General features: G+C 36.2%; 1 protein-coding gene across 1 annotated transcript in view; it reads left to right on the top strand.

The window, feature by feature from the left end:
* The window catches only part of DNER (delta/notch like EGF repeat containing), a 119,478-nt gene that overhangs the window by 48,993 nt on the left and 46,822 nt on the right, over positions 1 to 23,663 (top strand). Inside the window, exons 3-4 of the mRNA XM_017822288.1 lie at positions 8,566 to 8,660; positions 11,072 to 11,238. Of these exons, the coding sequence (XP_017677777.1) occupies positions 8,566 to 8,660; positions 11,072 to 11,238 (262 nt within the window). The remainder of the gene's footprint in view (positions 1 to 8,565; positions 8,661 to 11,071; positions 11,239 to 23,663) is intronic.

Here is a 23,663-nt window from a genome sequence, read left to right as displayed (position 1 = left end):
AGACAGTCAGTTTTCCAAATTATTCTATGCTGATACTGCAAGTGAACTACAGTTCTTCAAGTTCTTTTGTCTCAGGGAGAAATTTTGCCAAAATCTTTCCAATTGAAAGCTCTCACTATCTTGCAAGGATGAAGTTTCCAGGAAGTTTTGGCAACTCAAAATATGAACACCGGAGAGAAGTAGACTGTCTAGGAGATGCACGATGTATGCTTATGGTTGGACATGTTTTCTGTATTCCTTGATCCCAGGGATATATTTAGCACTGTTTGCTTGGATGAACCATCTCAGTATTGTCTGAAGCAGTAGACAAATTAAAAATGTCTTTGGGTACAGTTTCATTTCTTAGAGTGGTCTTGATACAGGAAATTAATCTTTTCCTGATATGCAGATTAAGGAGTAAAAACACAGATCCTAGACAAGAATATTTTCTCTCAATTGATTTCTTCAGTATAACACGAATTTGTCTTTGTGCTCAGCTGTTAAAAGAGAACTCTTTTTCTTATTTGGGGTAGTTACCTTATTCCACTTGCAAGAGAGATCCAACTAACAATCCACATTCCTCCAGTTCAGTCATCTTTTTGTTACAGTGTAGAAAAGGTATATATTAGCCAATAGTAGAAGAAAAAAAAAAGCCATCTCATTAATCAGACTCAATTAATGGATTTAGTAAAGGTTTCTGTGTACAAAATCAACTGTAAGAATAGTAGTACCATACTCTTATATATGACTTTTCCATAATAGATCTCAAATTCTTTTCAAAGGAAATCAGCAGTATTCTTCACATTTTACAGATGGAGACACTGAAGCTCAGAACAGTAAAGTGATTTGCCAGGTGCACAGCCAGGAATTAGAATGCTGAGCACGTGAGTCCTAGCCTAACCTTCTATTTATACTGCAGTTTTGTGCTCAGATTCAAGGTTTTGGAACTAGTGATTAGAGACTACAATAAACTTCTAATTCCTCTTGCAGTGGGGACAGCATTTGTTTTACGTGTGTCCTTTAGTCAGTAAATTATAAGCCTTTAAAAGGAGTATGGCTGAGTTGAGTGGAAAATCCTGAAAGGGAGTGCTCCTCCTCTGCAACAATGGAATATGCTTAAGGAATAATTCTACTTGAAACAGGGACCTTTGAATCTTGACTACTTTATGTGTTGTTAAATGTTTGTGCACTTTTGACAAGGTTGGTATGGGGGTAGAAGGAGGAACAGAACAGAATCCGAATGGAATCATGGAGGAGAGATCCATTTGAGATTGCTAAATACAGAACAGAAACTCCATCCTTAGGAATGATATCTTAGGAAAATATTTGTCATGGAAATGGGTGAAGGCTGGAATATATATGCTTACCCTTTTCTTAACCTATTTTCTTGACATTCCCTCTTATGATTGCTGTTAAAGTACTGGAACATGTATAATTCTGGTTTAACTAAGGACAGATCTTCTACCTGTATATAAGATTTGTTTTAGAAATCTCTAATATCTTTCTTTTATTTTTAGAAGAAGATATCCTACAAACACATAAGGAGACAGAAGGAAACACAGATTTTGCTAGAATAATTTTACCTTTCTTCTAGGATAAATCTGTAACTTCACTCTCTTCTCTACAATATTTGTTTATGGAATTTTCTGTACAAACACCATTCTGATAGACAATTGATGCAAGCATCTCTGGATAAGTAATAGTCTTTATTATATTTGTTTTCAAAGCAAAACCCTAAATGTCTCCAAAAGCTCAATATGCTATAAAAACCTTCTGTGAAGTTCACACAAACCTTAGTTTATTAAGTTCTATTGCTAAATGATGTTTAATAGATGGTCACAAATACTAGCTTTCCTAAAATCAAGGTTCTTTAAGGACAAAAATACCCTTATAGGGAATTCTAGTGAGTGCAATTCCATTAAGATACTGAAGGCTTGCTCATCTGAAGCTATATTGGCAGGTGGGCTCAGGACTTTTGGTTATCCAGAGCTGTCTTTAAAAAGTTGCTGGATTCTTAACTCCTCCTTCAGGAATCATCCTGACTGGAAGTCTCAGAGAGTCTGAGGAACAAAAACAAAAAAAGCCTGATGTGTTTACTGCCTTTCAGTGTTTTGTGTAGAAATATCTCTAGCTGACTTGACAGTCTTTGGTTGAAATGTACGTCCCAATTTACTCTCCAGTGACCTGAGCTCACACTCTGCATATAAAGATTTGACTGTGTGAAATTTTTGCTTGATGAGCTTGTTCATACAATGTTTACCTTTATTATCTCCTTACACTTTGGAATAATAAATGACTATTAATTATTTAGGGAAGTAATATTTATTGAATGACTGTGCTGTGATGTCAGCAGAGGATAGGCAGCTAAACCCCACACAGCCACTTGCTCACTCCCTCATCCAATGAGAATTGGAAGGGCAAAAGTGTGAGAACTCATGGGGAGATAATTAAAAAAAAAAAGGAAGAAAAAGAAAGCAATAAAGAAAAATAAATTAAAAACCTAAACAAAACAAATGATTTGAAAAGCCCCAGTTACTCACCGCTAAGTAACCAATGCCCAACCACTCTCTGAGCAACAACAGCCCTGGCCAACTTCCACCTCCCACCCCGAGTTTTATTACTGAGCATGACATCGTATGGTGTGGGATGTCCTTTTGGTCAGTTGGGGTCAGCTGTTCCACTGTGGTCCCCCAAACCTGTGCACCCCCCAGCCTACTTGCTGGCAGGGCAGTCTGAGAAAGAGAAAAGGCCTTAATGCTGTGTAAGCACCGTCCAGTGATAACTAAAATCAACCTTGTTATCAACCCTGTTATCAACCCTGTTATCAACCCTGTGCTCATCACAAATCCAAAACACAGCACCATGAAAGCTACTGCGAAGGAAATCAAATCCATCCCAGCCAAAACCTGTACAGGATGAACAGCAGATTTTATGAAGTTGACATTGATTTTGGTGGCCAGCTTGAGACCAGAAGGCAGATGGTTAATGTGATAACCCAGGTAATCTATCTGAGAAAGTGTCATTGGGTAAGATAACCTCCTGTGCCTGCTGATGCATCTGCCTCTACTATTGACATTGGTAGTCCGTGACAGAAATACAAAGTTTTAACAGTGTTATCTGGAGGATTATCATGCATCAAAATGCACTGGATCCCCTTGGTGGTTTGATAGCTGATTCTACAAAGGGCCTTTTGCTCAGATGAGCAAAGAAACAAACTGCCAGCAACAGAATTCCCCGGGTGGATGTGCAGCCTTCTTTACCTCCCATTTCAATGCTGCAATAACTGGGAAGCCTTCTTCATTTGGTACTGGTTTTGGATGCAGTCTGTCAGCCTCCCCTTGGTGTTCTTCAGAGGGGCACTACTCCTACTCTGAACACTTTTGCTTTTCTCTCCCACTGGTGAGATATGTTAGAAATAAACCTCAATTTTCTTTTTATTCTGGTTTTCTTTCAAGCATTGTCCCGTATGAAACTCTAGAGGGTAGAAACAAGTACACTTGTGTGGAGGTTAAGCTACATGACACTAGATTTTCAAAAACAGTAGTTTTTCATGCTACAGGGAAGGGTACTGGAACTGATTTTTTTTTTGCTCTTTTTTTCTTTTATTATCTTGTTCTGAATTGGATTTCTGTGCCAGAAGTGATCCTGCTTCATTGCTTGGCATCTTGATTACAAGTAGATAGTAATAGATCCCCCTCTTATAGTTCTATTATACTGCCTTTTATTTTCTTACTTTTCTTTTAACTTTTTAATTATTTGCAAACAGCTGTTTAAGGTCTATAGTCAGTATGTAACCTGTTTTCTCTCTTTCACACATTATTTTTCCCTTGCATAAGGAAGACTGCCAAACGTTATATTTCTTAAAAAATAACAGATACTTCTTGCCACCCTTAGAGGGTTGGAAGAGTATAAATCCTGCAGGCCCTGTCCTGATAGAAAAGTGGTTATATGTTCAGAAAAGCCAAATTTCATGTTACAAAACTTGCTTTATTGAATTGAAAATTAGTATGAAATCCCTTGGAAGAGGATTTGAAAGAAGCAGCATTTATAAGACCATTCCTGATATTGCATTTATCGTGACAGTTTCTGTGCCACTGAAGAACTGAAAGGTTACCATTCCTAATGAACAAGTAATTCAGTTTTCATGGGACACCACCCCAGAACACAGCCTTGTTTTTCTCAAAGAGCTCATTTTCCTGCTCTTTGCATTAACATAAAGTCTTTTCAAATATGTTTAAAGTTTTAAGCATAGGCTTTTTTTTCATTGCTGTAAGATGAGTTTGTATCCATCTCTTTTATTTAGTTCAAGAATGATGTGTGCATCCATGTATTCTGTTTAATTCCAGACTAATTTGCCCCACTTTGCTCTGGCTCTAAGACCATGCAGATTTCTTTGTTGCCTCATCAGGAGTCAAAACAGGAGAACAGCTTTTTGAGTTTGAAAGACAAGAGGTAAATCAAAGAGAACATTCTCAGCTAGCACAGGAGGAAGGTTTCAATTAAAAATACGCAGGTATCTGTGTGTGCCTGAGTGTGCACACACGTTCACACAGACTTATTTGTGTAAGCCTTGGGGACATCTGAATGAAACAAAACACTCTTCTTGTATGCTGGGGTGGGGTTTTGTGGAAGCTGTGGTGTCACTGAAGTTACAATGGCAATTTACAGCAAAGACTTAGTGGGCAATTGGCTCATTGGGTGAATTTTCACTCACAGCATCAGTGTAGGTGAGGTTGGAAAGGATCTCTGGACATTGAGCAAACTCCTTGCTCAAAGCAGGGTCAGCTGGAGCAGGTTGCTCAGAATTGTGTTCAGCTGAGTCTTAACTCAAAGGATGAAGAGTGCACAAGATACCTGGGCAGCCTTTTCCAGTATTTGGAAGTATCTGCTAGATTTCAGAAATAATCTTTATTATCTCCTTAATAGGGTAGTGAGGAATTTCTAAAGCTCATATAAATTTGACCATTCCACTTACAGACCACTTTCAAGTTTGAGGAAAGTGTGGCATGTTTTGCAAGAAGTAAAAGCCTTCTGCAATTTTGTGAACTCAGGGGGTGGAGATACAAAAGAAATGCAAATGTATTGGGGTGGCAGAATTGCTGTATTTTGTGCCGTTCAGGATTAGTCTGCCCACGTTGATAAGTTCTTGCAGACTTACAAATGTCTGCTCAGCTTTTCAAGAAACATACTATGAAATTTCTTATACCTATCTTCAAAGAACTAATTTCAGTACTGAGAGGCTGTATAAATGCAGACAGTGTCTGTATGTTACTCTTCTTAGCCTCATTGAATTAAACTCTAGTACACTTATCAATGTAATAAAGGCACTCATTCATGTAAAAATGTTGCCTTGGGATTTATGTATGTATTTCAGCACTTGTTGCATTAAGTGTATATCTCATTATTCTGGTTTGTATAAGGCAGGGGAGTAGCTGTACCATTCACACTATTTAATTTCTTCAGAAAAGTTGTAATATGGAAGAATAGTCTGTTGCTTTCTTTTTAGGTACCACACCTGATTTTCTTTGCAATCTCATCTATACTACTGCTATGGCCTGGTAAGGAAATGTAGCCAGTCAGTGCTGCCTTGTAAAGGTCCAGGTAGAGATTGTAGGAGTAAGTACTCTTCTCAAGATTTCACTCTTGCTTTCTCAAATGATGCTCTTTTACCTGTGTAAAATTTTAAAGTATTCAAAGCATAAATTTAATTTTTATATATTATATTATCTTTTAAAAAACATAAAATTATTTAGATGCAAAGTCATGGAAGATGTATGTAAGGAGGAATTCTGTGTTTACTGTCAACAATTTGATAATAATTTTAAACTCTAAGCTTGTCAAGAACAGCTCTTGAATGTATTCTCTATTGACACAGGAGCTTATCCTTGCAATCAGTTCCTAAACATTCTTCAGGCTCTGGCAGTTGCATGAAGATTTTTTTTTTCTTTGGTGACTATTTTTTAAGTAGCTGCATCATCTATGTTATAGATATAAGTCTGTTCCCCAAGGAACTTCCTTGCTGTCTTAGAGGTTCTGTACTATTGAATACTTCGGGGGAATTTTAGAAGAGTTTGATGTCATTGTAGTTAGATGTAATTGTTTTTTAATATTTATTTTTTTTGGGGGGGAATGAAAATTACAGATTGGTTTCATCTTCTGAGTGTCCTTTATTATTGTGATGTATTGGTTGTCTTTGCCTCCATTCTTCAGTTGCTTAGTTTTGCAGAGAGCTCTGTTAAAACATGAAAGAGACATACTTAAAAATCTTTATACATATTTCTCACAGCTGTGGAAAAACTGCAATTTTTTTCTTAATTCAGGTGTCAAAACTGTCATTTTTGTCTCTATAGTATTTGCCTGAAATAGGACACTGCTAGGACCATTTCTTGTTCCTTATGAGAGCTGCTGATTCTGCCTGTGTTTTTTTGTCTGATCCAAGTATCAGGGGTTTTAATATATAAAAGAAATTAGAATTTTGGCTTTGTGAAATCCTGGTTTTAGTGTCCTACTGGTTTATATGATTATTTTATCAGATTCTTAGAGGTTGAAGTCAGGGCCAATTACAAATGGACTTCCTAGATAAAGACATCAAACATTACAAATCTCTTAATAGAAGAGTCAAAATCATTCATTTTGCCTTTCACTCTTCTGATTATCATTGCAGTGTTTCCTATGTGTGCTTTTCCTGCTGATTAATCCTAAATTCTGATGTGTTTGCAAGTTAAAGTTTTTTGCTCAGTGTTTTTTTTGTTTGTTTTTTTTTTCTGTTTTCTCAAGGTCAAATCTCAACTCTTGTTATGCAACCATTTTGTTCAGCTCTTGCTTCTATATTTTTATGTGTTTTTTTTTTTAATTTGAGTTTCAAAGAGATCAATACCCTTTACAAACTTCTGATATTAAACAGTGAGTTAAATGAAATGCATAAATTACAGTTTTCCCACTTGTGTTCCAAGGTAATAGGAGCATGAAATTGTAAAACTATAGAAATACTATAAAAGGGGTGTCTTTTTAGATGTAGCATAAGACTGCGTGAGAACAGAGATGCTGATTTCTTTTTTCCCTTTTTTCTAGTAGGAATATGGATTCTCAAAGAAAATGGAAGTTTAAATGGGGACATTTTTCCTGTTGGCACAGGAAGAGTGTTAGCCATATTAACTTTGGATGCATCATGCCTTTAATGTTAGCTCCATAATTTTGACTCCTGAGATTTAAAAATTGTAATGGATATATAATTTTTTTTTAAAATTCACTTGAACAAATACAATAAAATTGCATCTCACTTTATTTTCATGAACTACCTGTGTTCATATTATATGTTCCAGGGAGTTCAACAATGAATCATGTAATCTAGACACTGGGAAATCATTCACATCGGGAAATGTCAATACTGTGTGTTTGTCTTGCCTGAGTTGAAATAAGCTCTGAGTCTCCTAAAAAATTATTACTTGCATTGTATTCTGGACTTCTGTTGTTCCTGTTTTTACACGTGTTTCATAATCATGTTTAGAATGTGAATTTGAATTTTATTTAAGGTTATAAATTGGATTCTGGCTTTTTCTTGGATGTAAAATTAGTTCACGGAAGGGTGTCAGGTTGCATTTTTGCCTTTTCAGCAAAGCTGATGTAAAAAGCTTGCACACGTGTTCTCCATGACTGAAAATATAACATGGCAAAATCTTCCTAGAAATTTGAAGATTAAACTGGTTTATTGAGTTTCTTTTTACAGTGTGATATTTCATAGCAAGGTGATGAAAATACTTGAAAACTAATCCTTTAAAACTACTGATGATGTTAATTTAAGTAATAGACTCAATCATGCCACATAAAATATTACTTATTTGAAATATATTTATCCTTGGAACCGTTAATGATTTTCAGAATGTCTTTAGGAAATTACTACTTTTGAAGATCTGAATAATTGAGGAGTCTGTCTGTGATTGCTTTGTGATGTGTGACATCTTTCATGGTGTCTTGATTTAGTTAATGAAGTAACTGATTTCTATGCCTGGTAGGCATCACTAGATTTGGCAAACACATCCTTTCACTCTCAACTGTGATCATCATTTTTTTCCATCTGAAAGCACTGTTTGTCTGAGCAACTTTTACTTGCAAAGAATAGCAATGGGCAAGTGGGAGAGTGTTTTTTAAAGGAAACATGTTTGGAAAAAAACATAGTATAATAGAAAGACAATATATTTGCTATTATAAATCCTCCAAGAACGCATAAATTACTGATGCAATATTTCTTGGATGTTGGCAAATGTTAGAGCTTTATTTATTATTTTAAAAGACCAGAAGCCTATTCATCTTTTTCTAAACATGTTCACTTTTAAAAGAAGATGCCTTTAGAAGTTCACACTTACATGCAGGAATTTTTTGTTAAAATAAAAACCTAAAAGGATGGTTATGTAAATTTTCAGAACGTTTGTTGGCAGCATAAAGACTTCGGTGAATGTTTTGGTCCTTCCTGAGGATTTTTAAAAGATGACTGCTGGACTATTCATGTCATTTGTAAAAAAATTCTTTCATGTTTTCATTGGTCAGATTTTCTCATTTAGTGTTAAATAAAGCTATTTTTATTTTCAGATAACCCCAGATGTGGCTTGTGGAAATGCCAGTTCCAATAGCTCTGCTGGAGGCCGGCTTGTCTCCTTTGAAGTTCCACAGAATACGTCAATAAAGTAAGAATATTCATTCTATGTGCTAAAATACAAAAATGCATTTATTCTCCTTTGACTGGATATTTTAGACAACAGTTTTTCAGGCAGGCAGATCTGTCAGATGGCTAAAGGTCTATGAGAGAACTGCAGACAGACTTCAGGCATTGAGTGGTGCCATCGCAGCGCTTTGCTTGGCATAATTTTCCCCAAGTATTTAATGTTTTAGAAGATGTGAGCATGTAAGCTGTCTCTGGGCTATCATAATGCAGTAGAAATTAGGGCAGATGTGTTGAAGATGTCAGTTTGAAGAAGATATGACATTTCCTTTCTACTTCATGCAGTGAACACTTTTTTACCCCCTTTAATCTCCAGATGAACTTGCTGGTAGAAAATGTAATCGTTGACTATATAAATGCATGTATTTTGTGCATTTGAACTTGATTGCTGGGTTATTGCTTTGGGTGTCATCATCAGCTGTGAAATCTTTGTGTATGTCCTACAAACCACGTTTCTCAAAAATTTGAATTTATTCTGTTATTTGCTTTTCAAACTCTTGCTTTTTCCATCACATGCTTGCTTTGTTACATTTAATTAACAGAAACTTACTTCCTAGAAAGATCTGATTCTGTCAGCTGGGATGAGGCATTTTCGTATTGGAAATTTTATTTTAAATAAAAATCTGCCAACGTAGCTCTCTGGCTCACAGCTTTACTGCAATTTTAGACTTAGATTTTCCCAAAATAGCCTCCTTTTCTCATACTGTCATCTTATCTTTCAGGATCCCAGGTTTCTGTTAAAAAAGGCCATGCTCACAGGAAAAAACAAACCGATGCAAGCAGACAAGCTGCAGACAGTTTGGAGCAGTAACTGTTAAACGTGGGGGTGTCCTACCCTTCCCACAGCACTTTGAATTGTGCTCATTCATGAGCCTTAAGCCTAAGCCAGGAAGAGATCTGTGAGTGTGGATGCTCTGGCTGGCTGGAATCTGAAAGCAAACAAGTGTCTTTTCTTGGAATCAGGAAAAAGCTGGCATTTGTGGATTCTAAAGCTCTATTTAAAATGGAGGGACCTCATTTTAAAGGAGGCTGCAGAGTACATAGTAATTTTTGATGATTTTTACACTATATATATTTAGTTGTGTTTTATATCTGCGTAGATTAGGACAGGTCAGGGAAACTATCTTTATTTCATCTTATTTCCTATGGTAAAGGCCCAAGTAACATATCTGGTTCGATGGCTACCTATGAAAGGTAAATAATTTGAGTTTAATAAGTTTGTTTTGTTTTGATTGTCAGGTGTGACCCAAACTGTGAAACTAGTTTCTATCCTGTTCTAAAATGAGATGGTCAGCAAAGAACTTTTCTTAAAGAGGACCCAAAATACTGTAAAATTTTTTCTTATGATGTCTAGTTGCAACATTTTTTCAACTTGGGTCATGCATGATTACAAAACTTCGTTGTTTTGAAGTCAAATGAAAAATGACAATTTCCTTGGGTTTTGAGCAGGATTGAAATAATTTTATTACAGAAAATTATGGAACAGAACATCTCTATGTATTTGGAAGTCTGTTTTCAGCAAGAGAAAATTATCAGTTTTTAGCAGTTGGATGTAGTTGTGTTTGAATTTTTGGAGGACTGTTTAAACTCCTTTGGTATTCCTTCTGAGGAAATTAATGCCCAAATATTTGGGAACTTGCCAGAAACATGACAGTTTTTTATTGTTTCTTTGTGGAGGGGAGTAGGAAAAAATATATCCTGAGGGGACAGAAAGAGTGGCCTAGAGTACAGCGCTTCCTAACGGAGCCGACAGTGTATATGCACTAGTAATATATCCAATATCCTATATCCAATCTGTCAGTATTCAGGAAGACACCATGGCCTCAGTGACCTTGGGAGCATTGCATGACTCATTTGATTTAAAAGAATAAACTGTCCCGAATCTTCGATCTGGTGTGTCAGACAAATGGGGATTTCTACAAGGATCTGTCTCCCTGTATTGAGTGAACATTGAATGTTCTTCAGTAAACAAGAGCCCTGGATGTACTTCAGCTGCAGAAAATTATGGCATTGTAGATGTAGAATGGAAGTACTACTCAAAAAGGCATAAATACAGAGACTGAATAAGGATCCTTAACTATTACGTGATATTTATGTAAAACTCTTCTTGGGCAGTAAGATGGTGACCTTCAAGTATTGGAAATTGGAACTCTGTATGATTTAATCTGCTGATACATATACTATTATGCAAATCTTACAGTTGAAGCATTTTTTAATTTTGTGGACATGCTAAAAATCATCAGGACTTTTCCTGATTCCATGCTTGCTAAATTTAAGATTTTCTTCTTTATTGATAAGCTTTTGTTCTGCAGTGATGTATTTCCTAATAACACAAATTTCCCTCAGTGTAAATATTCTCGTTATTTCTTTTCTTAGAATAAGGCAAGATGCTACTGCTTCTCTCATTCTGCTATGGAAAGTCACAAGCACTGGATTTAAACAGTGTTCACTCATTGATGGCAGAAGTGTCACTCTTCTCCAGGCACTGGGTGGACTTGTTCTTTCTGAAGAAATGCTTGCACTGGGAAACAACTACTTTATTGGTGAGTAACATGCTTTCTGTTCATCACCTCTCGGTGACAGCCAATGGTTTACGCAGCATTTAGAGGAACAAGAGTAATTCCTTTCAGTTAAGTGCTGCTGAAAGATCCAGATGGGATATTGGGACCATGTTCTAGACATGGATTCATTCAAACCAGACAAGAGGTACACTGAATTTGTACACAGGTGGCACCATTCAGTTTAAAATGTAGATGGTCATTTTGGCCTGATACCTTTAGATGATGCAAGATATTTTATGTGTTCTATTTTAATAACAGTAAAGCTTTTGGTAAATGCTACAGTATATAACTGTCTGCATGAGGTGTTCCTTTGTCAGGTACTGGGTCAGGAGGTACTTTGTGAAGAAGCTTAAGCCTGTACACAGTAAAATTGAAAAAATATATTAGAAGGTCAGATTTCCTATTATATTTTCACAATGTTTAATTGCACTACTTTTTTATTTTCTAGTTTTGTCTCTGTGAATGTGAAACCTTAGAAATATACTATTTGTTTCATTGGACAATTAAATGTTAAGCATCTTTGTGGAAGGAGTGTAATGAAAATAGGCTGATATGTTATTTTTAAGTGTATGGGAAATAATACTGGTTTAATGCAATATTTATGCATAGATGCAATAGACTTAATTAAATTGAGATTTCTGGGCAGATGTTTTATTATACCAATGACATGAAACCAAAGTCATTGTAATAACAGCATTTATTATTATCTGCTTGAAATGCTGTATATCTTATAATGAACTATAAGCTGCCACAATTGTTATTCAATAACTTATCATGCTAATAATGTAAAATTAAAAACATTCTGCTGCAGAAATATTGGGACAAAATCCAAGTGTGTAGCTAATATAGAAAATTCCAAATGCAGCTGTAGTGCCTTGTTCTCTCCTTTTTGAGCTATCACTTAGCAAAGATACTGCTGAAACGTTGTTAGTGTAATAATTTGATTACTGTCAGCAGCAGTTTCTTTCAGTGATGTTTATTTTCTTCAAATTATTTTTTCAGTTTTGAGGCTTTTCTATTATTCCACGATTCTTAGTTTTAAGCTTTTTTTTTTTTCTTTTAGTCTAGTTTTGCATTTAATTTGTCAGGGAAAAAGTTATCCTCATGTATCTTCCTCAGGAATAAATTTTTGCATTTGCCTTGTGGTAGCTAATGTATGATAAAAGCATCCTGAAGACAGGGTAATTTGTAGCTTTTATACACTCGTGAAAGTGCCCAAAGGCACATCTTGGATTATAAGCTCCCAAATAGAGGGCCTAAGTTGCTCTGTGAAGGTTCCACTTGACTGTATACATAGTACAGCACAGGCTATTAATTCAGTTGACTAAAACGTATGTTCTGTTGCTCTTTCCTAGTTTGTCTTGTCCTATTTGTCTCTGTGGCTGCCTTTCTGTCACCGGGATTCTTGCTTTAAATTTTTTATTCTGTGTTGGGTAACACGAGGTGAAAAATGTACCTTTTCCTTGATGAATACAAAATGGGGCTTAGTTCATAAAAATAGATTCTTTAATGCAGTACAAGTTTTCTGAGACCTCTTATTTTACTTCTATGTGGCTTTTGATATTTTCTTTGGTCTTTCTTTTTAATTTTCTGATAGTGAAATTCTTTGTAGAATTTTCCAGTTGCTGTGGTGTAATTTGATTTATGTAAAGAACATGAATCATAAATGCATTTGCATGAAGCAGCAGGGAGGCTCCAGTAGTACAGTGAGATGTTCATGAATAGGAGTGTCTGAGTGCTTAGTCAAGATGAGTGAGGTTATAGTGCATTTGAATTTTTATAAATCCTATTTATTTTAGCAAATAGTTGGATTAGCTGTAGTGCTTTTGATAGAAAAGGAATATGAAACATTCCTTCTGCATATCTTTCAGTCCTGAGGGGTTGCAACTCTGCACTATCAAATAATCAAGTAATGAGGTAACTCAACTGTTTTCCAGAGTAAATTATTTTATGTGGTCTTAACTTACTTATAGCTTTTCCCAGAATTATTTCTTTTATTAAAACAGTTGAGCAAAAAAAGGGTGAAATATTAAAGCAATAAAGACACTGAAACATGAATTTGTTAGTTTAAGAAAGAGAAAACAAAACAGCCTCTGAGTTTCCTTCTCAATTATGTGGAAATATTCTGCTTACTTTCCATCATCAGTTTTTGTACAATGAAGTGTCTTGAGTGTAAAACTTAAAAGTAACTCAGTTATTTGTTGTGAAAAATGCTGAATATTATCTTAACTGAAATCTGCAATTCTGCCAAGGCTTATAGAAAAATAATTTAATTTTTACTTCAGATATGATCCAGATGTATGGAAGTGGTCTGTGAAGTTGACATGACTCACAACTCTTTAGATTTCAGTCATTTAGTTTTCAATAAGATCACATGAATATATTTTTTTCTGATAGACAACTTTCCATATTTTCTTGATATGCACGACAAGCTTATACAAAGGTACAATAAATTAAACTGGGTTATTATATATTAAAAACCAATAATATTGCATGTGCTTTTATTGATGCTTTTATATTGATGCTAAGATAGAACAATAGGAGGCCACAAGATACTGTAGGATGCTGTAAACATACAGTCACACAGTAAGACTGTGGACCATGACCATCAATATATTTACTTTCTATTGTTTCTCCCTCCTTCCCCCAGTTTTTCTGTTTATTCAAATGAGTTTTTAAAGGTTTCTTGTCTTAATTTGTGAGTTCTGTACAATGGCATTTTTTGTTTTCTTTTAAAAAATTTCTAATGAGAACTGTAAAAGAAAAATGGGGGAGGTCTGAGTGATGTTTTTTCCATTTGATTTTTTTTTTAATGTGTCTTTTTGATCTACATCTTGAGTCACTTTTGAGTCACTTCTCACTGTATTGCCTCCAAGGTTTTTTTACTCAGCAAGGTACTTTAATTACCTCTTGCAAATCTTTCTGAATAAGTTATTTACATCAAAGAGAAAACATTTAGGGAAATATTATTTGTTTTGTGTTACCTTGTGGTGACACAAGTTTAAAGTTGTTTAGACAAGATTGAAAAGACACAGAAGTCAGCAGTAATGTGCTGATTTGCTGATCATGTGGTTCGGGGAACAATGTCTAGAGGTTGAGAAGAATGCTGTTCTGACATCTAAAAATAGACACCTCCAGCACAGTTCTGCTCCCCCCAGAGACAGGACCTGCACTGTATGAGAATGAGGGGGGAGAGTGGAGCACAACTAAAGGAAAAGGAGCAGCCTGTATTCTGTAATGGGATTTATAAAATGGCTGCTGCATCTGCAAACAGTCTTTTGAAGTGCAAGAAAAGAATTATAGTGCTGCGATTATGCAGCATGATTATGTTGTTAAATTGCAGCATTTACCCTGTTCAAATAAGCCCCAGTAGATGGCAAAGAGTACTAACTTGAAGACTGGCTTTTACCTTCTGCAACACATTCTTTCCATGCTTTGCTCAGAGTATTTTTAAAGATTTTTTGTAAGGTTTGATACTGTGTGTCAGTCTTCTAAAAAATAATTAATAATGTTTTATTAGGAAGTGTACTTATTAGCCAATGGGAAAAAAAGACCAATATGGCTCATGCTCTGAAGTGAGAATACCCCTGAAAGTATTGACTCACTCAGTAGTTAAGGTGGATTAGGAGCACAATGAAGCACACTCCATAACCCAAGGTGGATTTTAATGACAGGTTACTGCCAGACAAAAGTAATCACTAGTTGGTTGGTCCATGGTACAAGCCAGGTGAACTGTTCATCCCTGCTCATGGTTTGCAACAGAAAAGCTTCATATGATGCCAAGAGAATTCCAAAGTTTTGTGCCCCTATGCAGGATTTAAAAAAAGAAAAGGAGCATTTAACTGAGGGTTTTTCTGAATAGGAAATGTTTTTGATATCTAAACAGAAAAATATCTCTTCTGTGGAGCACTATGGATGAGTATCAAGATTTGCCTAAGAGATATAGAAACTGAAGCAGGAGGGAATCAATGATATTTTTAAATAAGGGACCACAATTAAGGGTTCAACATCTAAAACATTAATTTATGGAAAGTTTTTTACATCAGTAGAGCTATAGATTCATACTATTTGTCCCAACGTTCTTTGAAGTTAATGAGTGATTCCCGCATTAACTATTTATCATATTTATAAAACGTCTCATTGGTATTTGTTTTAATTCAGGATCTTCATATATTGGTGCTAGCAATAATGGTACTGGAACATTTGAAAATGAGATAACTGCAAAACTTTACCCTGTTAGAGTCACACCTATTCTTCATTGCAATATATTTTGAGAAATTGAAATCAGATGAAATACGTTTTACGAGTCTGAAAAAATGAGATAAGAGTTCCCCGATGCAGCGTCAGTTTGGGCAGAAGTCTTTCAGACTGAAGTTCTCATGAACACTAATAGGTTACAGCTCAGCATCTCTGTGGTGAGTTGAAAGTGCTGCTTGTTATATGTTTTGGGGAGAATCTTATTCCATTCAGCACTGTGCACTTCTCGCTTTCATGGAATAATATACTGAATTTTGGAACATGGATATATTTTTCTAAACAAACTTGTTGTGACCACATAAGATTTATTAAATTGATTAAATAGTAGCTCTCTTGAAAAAATAGTGCACTAACGTTTTTCTTTAAAAAATAAAAAAGGCCTTGCTGAAGGACTTTGAAGGGCATTTTCAGGCTGTATGGCTACTTCCTCATAAATCCTCTATGACTTTTTGCATTCGTCTCTTTTATCTGGGCATGCAATCACATTCTGATTGAAAACTGGAACATTAGCTTTGAGAACACAAATACTGAAAAAACCAAATCCAACATAAAAAAAAAGTGTTTTAATGCTTTTATTGTAACACTTGCATTTTAGTTGTTTTGCAGTGATTGTAGACCTTCTGTTTCTTTTACGAGTCAGTTATTTTATCCTGGAATTAAATTAATATACCTGTTCTCTCAGGCAACAGTTCTGTGCTTCAGGTGTATCTAAAGATACACCTGTGGCTGAGAGACTTCCAGTCAGTCTGTTCTAATTTCACACACTTTCCAGTCTACTTGGAAAACTGGTATAGATACACCTGTGTGGCTGCACAGATAGCAGGTTATATTTAACAGTCCAGTTAACAGCTCATAAACCACCATAGCTTCTTTTTTCCCCCAATGAATTTGGAGATTGAGGAATAATTCATAGAATCATAGAATATCCTGAGTTGGAAGGGACCCACCAGGATCAATGATCAAAGTCCAATTCCTGGCCCTGCACAGGACCAAGAGTCACACCTTGAGCCAGAGAGCATCATCCAAACACTTCTTGAACTCTGTCAGGCTCTGTGCTGTGACCACTTCCCTGGGGAACCTGTTCCAGTGCCCAACCACCCTCTGGGAGAAGAACCTATTCCTAATTTCCAACCCAAACCTCCCCTGACACAACTTCAGGGCATTTTCCTTTTCATACTAATACAAAATTACATACTATATGATTATTACTTAGTTTTAAGAAGTGTTTATTTGGGGGGTTTGGGCACAGTGTGGAGTGTGAAGCTGGCAGTGCCGACTGTATGCATGCAACCTGTTTCCTTTCTTTCTCCTAACAAGATTAAAAAATGAAATTCTGTTTTCAGGTCTTTATCATGTCTGTTAAGGTATTATTTCTGTTGAATAAAACCTGCTTCTCATCAGCTTTCATGATAAAATGTTGGAAAAATTGCTTTTCTGCCTTGGTCTGCCCACTGCTGAAGCTGCAAGGATGGGAGCTCTTTCAGAAAAACAGTAAAACAAACACTTAGGTGTTATAATTTTGCCTTCATTTCCCATAGGTAACATGTTAAAAAGTTTATATATCTATAAATGTAAAAAAAATGCTTGTACATAGCTTGAAACTCCTTGCTTTCTGACTTTGTGCTATATTTAGCTCTTCCGTGATGCTGCTTAAAAAGCGACTTCCATGAGATATTGCTTCATTAGCTTTTCAGCTTATTGTCTGCTTATAAAATGAGATGAAGACATTTATAAGCAAGATTTCTATTTCTCAGATAAGACCTTGCAGATAATAAGGCAGAAAGTTTAACATTTATATGAAATAATATTTTTATCCGAATAGAAAATAAATCCACCAGCACAGTCTTTAAATTATAGCGGTTATTTTCGTCACAGCAAACAAAACATGATGTAGACCAGGTATGTAATCTGTTTTTATCCAATATGCCCAGAATTTTAGATCAATACAACATAACTACCTGTTTTAAACTATACTTATCAAGTATTTCAGAAGTATTTCCTTAAATGAAATTGGTAGCTGTACAAATTCATTTGAAAATGGATGCTCTAGCATCTTTCTGGTGAAATGAATGCTGATGCCATTCAAATGCCAGCACCTAAACGGCAGCTTGCTTGAATTCCACAAAACTTTTTAAAGCTTTGCTTAAAAAGGAAAACTAATGCTTGGCTTCTCAAACACAAGAGATCTGTTACTTTTTAATAAGTGTGTGAACAATATGGTTCTATGTCAGAAAGTATAATATTTTCCTGTCCAAAATGCTGTTCTGCCTTTCTAGTGCAATGAAGTATTTTCTTTCCTATCTCTGCCCTGAGAATTTATTTACTTTTTTGATCCTCTTTGGTTATTTAATGAATCTCCTTGCAAGGCCTCATCATGCATTAACAAGAGGTCACCACTAGTATGACTGCAGCGATATCGAATAGGCAAAATGAAACAGTGCAAAAATATTATGTGAAAAATAAATAATCTAGAGCTATGTTTTGAAACAAGTCAGTCTTTTCTATCTCTTTTTATCTGGATGTAGAATTTCAGATTAGGAGGCAAGTTGTAACTGGGGCTTTGGGTTGTTGTGTTTTGTGTTGTTACCTACCTTTAAAACACACATGCATTTCCATCAAAAGAAAGCAGTTTACTGTGTCTTGAAATTGTTTTCACTTAAACAAAAAATTAAATAGGACAATTTTATTTCATAATAGGAGATGTGCAAACTGAATTCAGTGAGAGCCACGTAATCAAGTTACTCCAGCTTTAACAAGTGGCTCTGTGTCAGCAGAGCATCTGTGTGAGCTCCCAGCCCATGGCATATGTGCAGTCATTTGACTTAACCCTCTTTCACTGTGGACTAAATTAAATCTCCCTGCCCTGCACCTGCTGTGGTTGGAGTGTTCCGGCAGCTCTGCTGCTCGGCCCATGTGCAGGAACGTCCGTGTGCGTGACCCTTTTGTGCAAGTCAGCCTCGCTGGTGGGGGCCTTTGGTGACAACTCCTCCAGCTCGTGGGGTTCTCATTTTTAAGTGTGTAGTTTGCCTGGAAGGGCCCTATTGTCTGCAGTATTCAGCACTGTGCTCAGCTGAACATTTCCCTGGGGTTCTGGGCATAAGAGCTAACCTTGCAGAAAATGGCCTTTTGGTAAACAATAGCAGCACCAGCAGAACAGTGAACAGCAAAAAGAGTGCAATGAAGTGTTAATTTCAATGATTTTTTAAAAAAGATGGCCTTATAAAGCAAAAAATGAAGTGTTCAGTTGAAATCCAAACCATTCTGGTCTGGTCTCTATAGGCCTCTATAAGAAAGGGTATCAAGAAGTGGTATCTATAAATACGATGAAATAAATACCCTGTCCTTCATGATCAATTTGCAGGTACCTCATCCCATATATAAGTAGATGTAAACATTAGACTATTTACATTATATTATCTTTTAAGCTAGCATTTAAATAATTTTTACTCTTTAGAGTAATCTTTAATTGGGAAAGTATCAAAATTAATTTTTATTCACTGCTACTTCTAGCAAGTAACAGTGGGAAATTATTTTTCTAGTCCATCTTTGAAGGTTCATCTGCTCACATTTGTAAAGCTTGGTGAAAGGTATTTACCTTTTGTTTGTTTATTTAATTTTAAGATTTCTCATTCTTCGAGTACGACTTTTGTGGCCAGTCATGATATTTATGTTCAGTTGATCCCATGGTTTTTTGCACTGTGGGATCTTGGATAGACTGCTTAACCTGACCTGTGAAATAAGGACACCAATGCACAACTGGTGCATTATGCAATGTACCAATGTGAGGACAATGAGGGGTGCATTTTAATAATGCTTGTAAACTGCTTTGAGATCTTCAACTAGTAGTGTAACACACTGTAAAGTGTATTTAAAAGTAGGGCGGCCACTCATAAAGCCTCTAAGTTGAGGTCACTATAGATATATCTAAGTGATACCTCTAAGTCACTATAGATATGCCCCTGCCAACCTTGCCATCCCACCTTCCACAGCTCCCCTTATTGCAGCCCCAGCTACGTCATTTGTATTCCACCACATTCAACTGCTTTTATGAGGTGTGATATCAGAGATTCTGGTGGTCTACATTTATGCCCAAAATAGTTCACTGCCAGCTTGACAATATTGTTGAAATGCTGACAAATTAGCATACAATGGGAAATTGTGATACAGGAAATCTTTTAGAAGACTGGTCTTGTCACCCTTTTTTGGGCTTTCACCAGCATTTTGGACCGTAAGCAGAGTCCTTGAGGCTGTGGCAGAAGGTCACACTCTAAGCTGTCACATCTCCTTCATAGGCAGTATGAAAGTGGTTTTGTAAATGTAAGTGTGCTCTTGCTGGCTAACTATTTCATAGTTCCATTGTGGGTTTTGGTCCAGTAAAGCTATTAAGTTGGGTAATTGTTTAAGTAACAATGAAATTCAGAAATTGCTATTTGTTATAGAGGAAATGTAATGGGACGTGTGCTTGTTTATTTTTCTATGCTGAGTGAATTCAATTGGTTTGCTCAGTTCATAAATATATTTAAACTACCAGTCCTGCAAAACTGAGATCCAGCTTGAAAGTCCAGCTGTGTGCTGTTTCTTCCCAACGTTTTGGTAATAATTTTCTGACACCCAAATTTTGTTTTCAGTTACACCACTGTAACACTATCATTGTCAATCTGCCTCTGGTAGAATTGCAGTAATGTTACTGAGAATGTAACTTCACCAGCAACTCGCTTACCTTCAAGTGATTATGCCCGAAAAGAAAGTATATGTTTGATTTTAGGAGCCCAGGCTGAGTTTTCAATGTTGATAACAATATCTCCAATAAAGCACAGTAAGCATGCTGATCTATGTAGAATTTGGGAGAGTTGTACCACCTATAAATAGTGCTATTTGTGGACAAAATAGCAATCTTGTTATTGCAGCTGTATTTTTGTATCCCCAGATGCTGTGTTGCCTAGCAGCATCATTAGAGAATGATCTCAGATGTTCGGTATGGTGCTGATGGCACTGAAGTACTGCATCAAAAATTGAGAATGGCACTGATTACCTGTTTCTCATTTCTTGTTTTCTGCTTATGTATGATAATCATCCTGAGCAGACAAGGAAGGGATTCCTGACCCGTTTTCCAAATTCTGTAGAACAGTATTGGTGTCAGAGCTCTGTGGGTATTGATAGGCCTTAACCCTGAGTTTTAGGGTCATGGAAAAGGTGATAACAGTTTGTCCATTTGTAACTCAAAAGCAGGTCTCTACTACTTCAACTTGTAAAGGTAAATTTTCAGAATCAAGTGTGTCATGAGCACATCTTGTTATGCTTTTTCATTTGTTAGGTTTCTAAAAGGAGTTGAATGTGACTTCCATGAACAAGTGAAGGATTGAGCTTGCTTAGATTTGCTCAATGAATAACTATTTGACATTGTGATATGCAGTGCCATAAGAGAGGAAAATTGGTTTATATAGTTAAAATCAATTTACTACTTGATCCCTAGAATCAAAAAGGCACTGAAGCTTGGTGAGGATTAGTATAGACTCCTGTTTTCATAGTAATTTTCATAGTTTTGAATGGTAGCCATATGATGCATGGACAGTGTGAGTGTTATGGACATGAAATAATCTTTGGATGAAACTTGAACATAAAACATTTTAGGAGAAAGAACTAGAATTCAGGTATCCTTTTTTTCCCTTTTTTTTCCCTGGTGATTGCTGCAATTAAAATACAGTTCTCTTTCTTTTCTAGCTTCCTTTCTTTAAAGTATTATGTCTGCAAAGTTCAATGGCCACAAAAGGTTGAGCATATTGACCACTCTTGTTTAGCTTGCTGGATAACATCTTCTCCTTTGATGTGAGAGATATGGTCAAACAGAAAATTCTTTAGGTTAATTCTGTGGCTTTACATCATCTGTGGATGAACTGTCCTGTAGCTTCTATCCTGGACCACTAAAGCTTATAAACTATGGTTCAATATGCTCTGATGACAGCAGTGTTGTTTGTAGAAGCTGAAATCTGATCTGCAAGTATTATAGCTTCATTATGTCACTACATAACCTGAACTGAAGATGTGGTGCAGGCACACCAAATACTGCTTCTTTGCTCCTGAAAGACTGATAGTGTCTGGTTTTTTTCCATTTGAATATATCCCAGTTTCCCATTTTCCAAACAATGAATAGCTGACTGTACTGTACACCTTATTCTGGGGCCCTTTTTTGTTTTCCTACCCATTTAGGCTTATCAATGCCCTTGGTGCCAGGACTGTATCCTGTATAGGGAAGCTGCAGGCACCTGGTGTCTTTGAGAACTTCACTGCTTTGCAAAATGTTGAAGTTGGCTACTGACCCCAAAAGCTTTTGGTGTGGGAAGGTGTTGAGAGAGAAAAAGAGAACAGATGGAAACTGATAGACATCCCACTGCTGTCTCATTTCCTTAGGAAACCAGGCTAAAAATAAGTTGAAAACTTCAGGACTGATACTTCATTGTGAGTGAGTGCCCAATCCCCTTGGCAGTCATTCTCACTCATGCAAGAAACCTCTAGGTGGACTGAAAGACCTATATTTTTGCAAACTGGAACTTTAATGTAGGGAACTAAAATGATAATCTATTATTTCAGCCACAGGTGAGTATCTGTTGGAATACATGTATTCACTGTGTGGAATACAGAGAAATACATTTGAGCCAATAGCAAAAGGCAAGTGTTTGTGTGTGTCCGAGTGTCGGGTACACACTAAGAGTTAGTTAACCATTTGTAGTGAAGTGTTATGCCTTTCATTACTATTATGTGCAATAAGATAATGATCTTAGTTGGTGGTCTGTTAGCTTCAGTCTTCCTTTGGCTGTCCAATATGGACCAGCTTGCTGACCTCAGTCTGCTGTGCTTAGAAGGAAGACATTGTTCAGAAATGCGAAGAAGCAAATCAGTTTGTGTAGTCTAGAAAGTGCAAGCAGTGGCAATCTGAACAGCATGATATGACCTTGCTGAAAGCACCTGGACATAATGATGACACCTGTCATCTTTGGTTTTGACTTTATTCCTTCTTTTTCATTCTTAACTTTCTTGATGTGAGTGAAACAGAGCATATGTATTCGGTGCTCCTAGACATAAGTAGGTGAAACTACCAGGGAGGGATGAGCTGTAGTGTATTTTACCACACATACTGCCAGGGAAATCGTGCAGGCATTTCTCAGACTATCAAATGTGTGTGCACAAACCCTGCAAACGCCTCCTCTGCAATCTAAATGACTATTCATGTCACATTATGATTTATTAGACTTTAGAATTGTTTCCCTAACATTACTGTAAATAGCTCAACCCTGAATTCTGCAACTGAAAATGCTTCGATGTCATTATGTTTTAACTGGCTTTAGAAAACCAGCAAGGTTGAACTGAACAAAATTACCTTTTGATATAAACTGCTGTAATGTTTTTCTCCAGACCTTAGATGAAGGTAGCTGTAAATATGCCTCTGAAATTATTCTCCTACCTAGAAGTTAAAAATAGAACTTAAAACTCACTCTAGTTCAGTTGCTGTTATGGGAATTGGGGAAGGAATTAATTGAAGTGCTATGACCTGAGTTAAGCAGGGAATTATATTTAGGTAGTCAGACAAGCTTCTCTTAGCCTTAAAATCTAGAGATCTCCAAAAGTTGTATGCAACTTCTGTAGAGTGAAAATAAATATCCGTGTTTGTATTTTTCTAGTATTTGGAAATCAGGTGAGATAATTGGAAATTACAGGAAAATATGTGGCGTTCCAGTGAGAATAATGATTTTTTCAGTGATTTGCCGAAGGGCTTTTGATACCAAAATAGTAACAGGATTCAAAGTACAAAGAAGATTGATTTAATATTTCTTTAGGGAACTGTCCTGAAGAATATGTAACAATCTGCTTCAGACAAGCAAATGTGAACCCAAAGACATTTCCTAAATACCACATTCTTCCAAGCATTCACGTATAATTGCAGGACTGCCAGTGACAATCGCATTCAGTTGTTAAAGAAAATAATTCTGGCTGCATCTTTGAACAGATGGGTAAAAATAGGGTATATATTCAGGCCAGAATAAATTGGCTAGCTCTGGAGAGGTCATCAGATTACAATAATCTTCACTAGCAAAAACAGACCATTAGACATTTGGAACCATACCCAAAACATCTTCTTTTTTTTTTTTTTTTTT

The sequence above is a fragment of the Lepidothrix coronata genome, unplaced genomic scaffold (assembly GCF_001604755.1).
Source record: "Lepidothrix coronata isolate B3197 unplaced genomic scaffold, Lepidothrix_coronata-1.0 Scaffold97, whole genome shotgun sequence".
NCBI classification, from domain to species: Eukaryota; Metazoa; Chordata; class Aves; order Passeriformes; family Pipridae; genus Lepidothrix; species Lepidothrix coronata.
The sequence above is the reverse complement of the archived record's forward strand: the minus strand, read 5'-3'. Positions and strand labels throughout refer to the sequence as shown.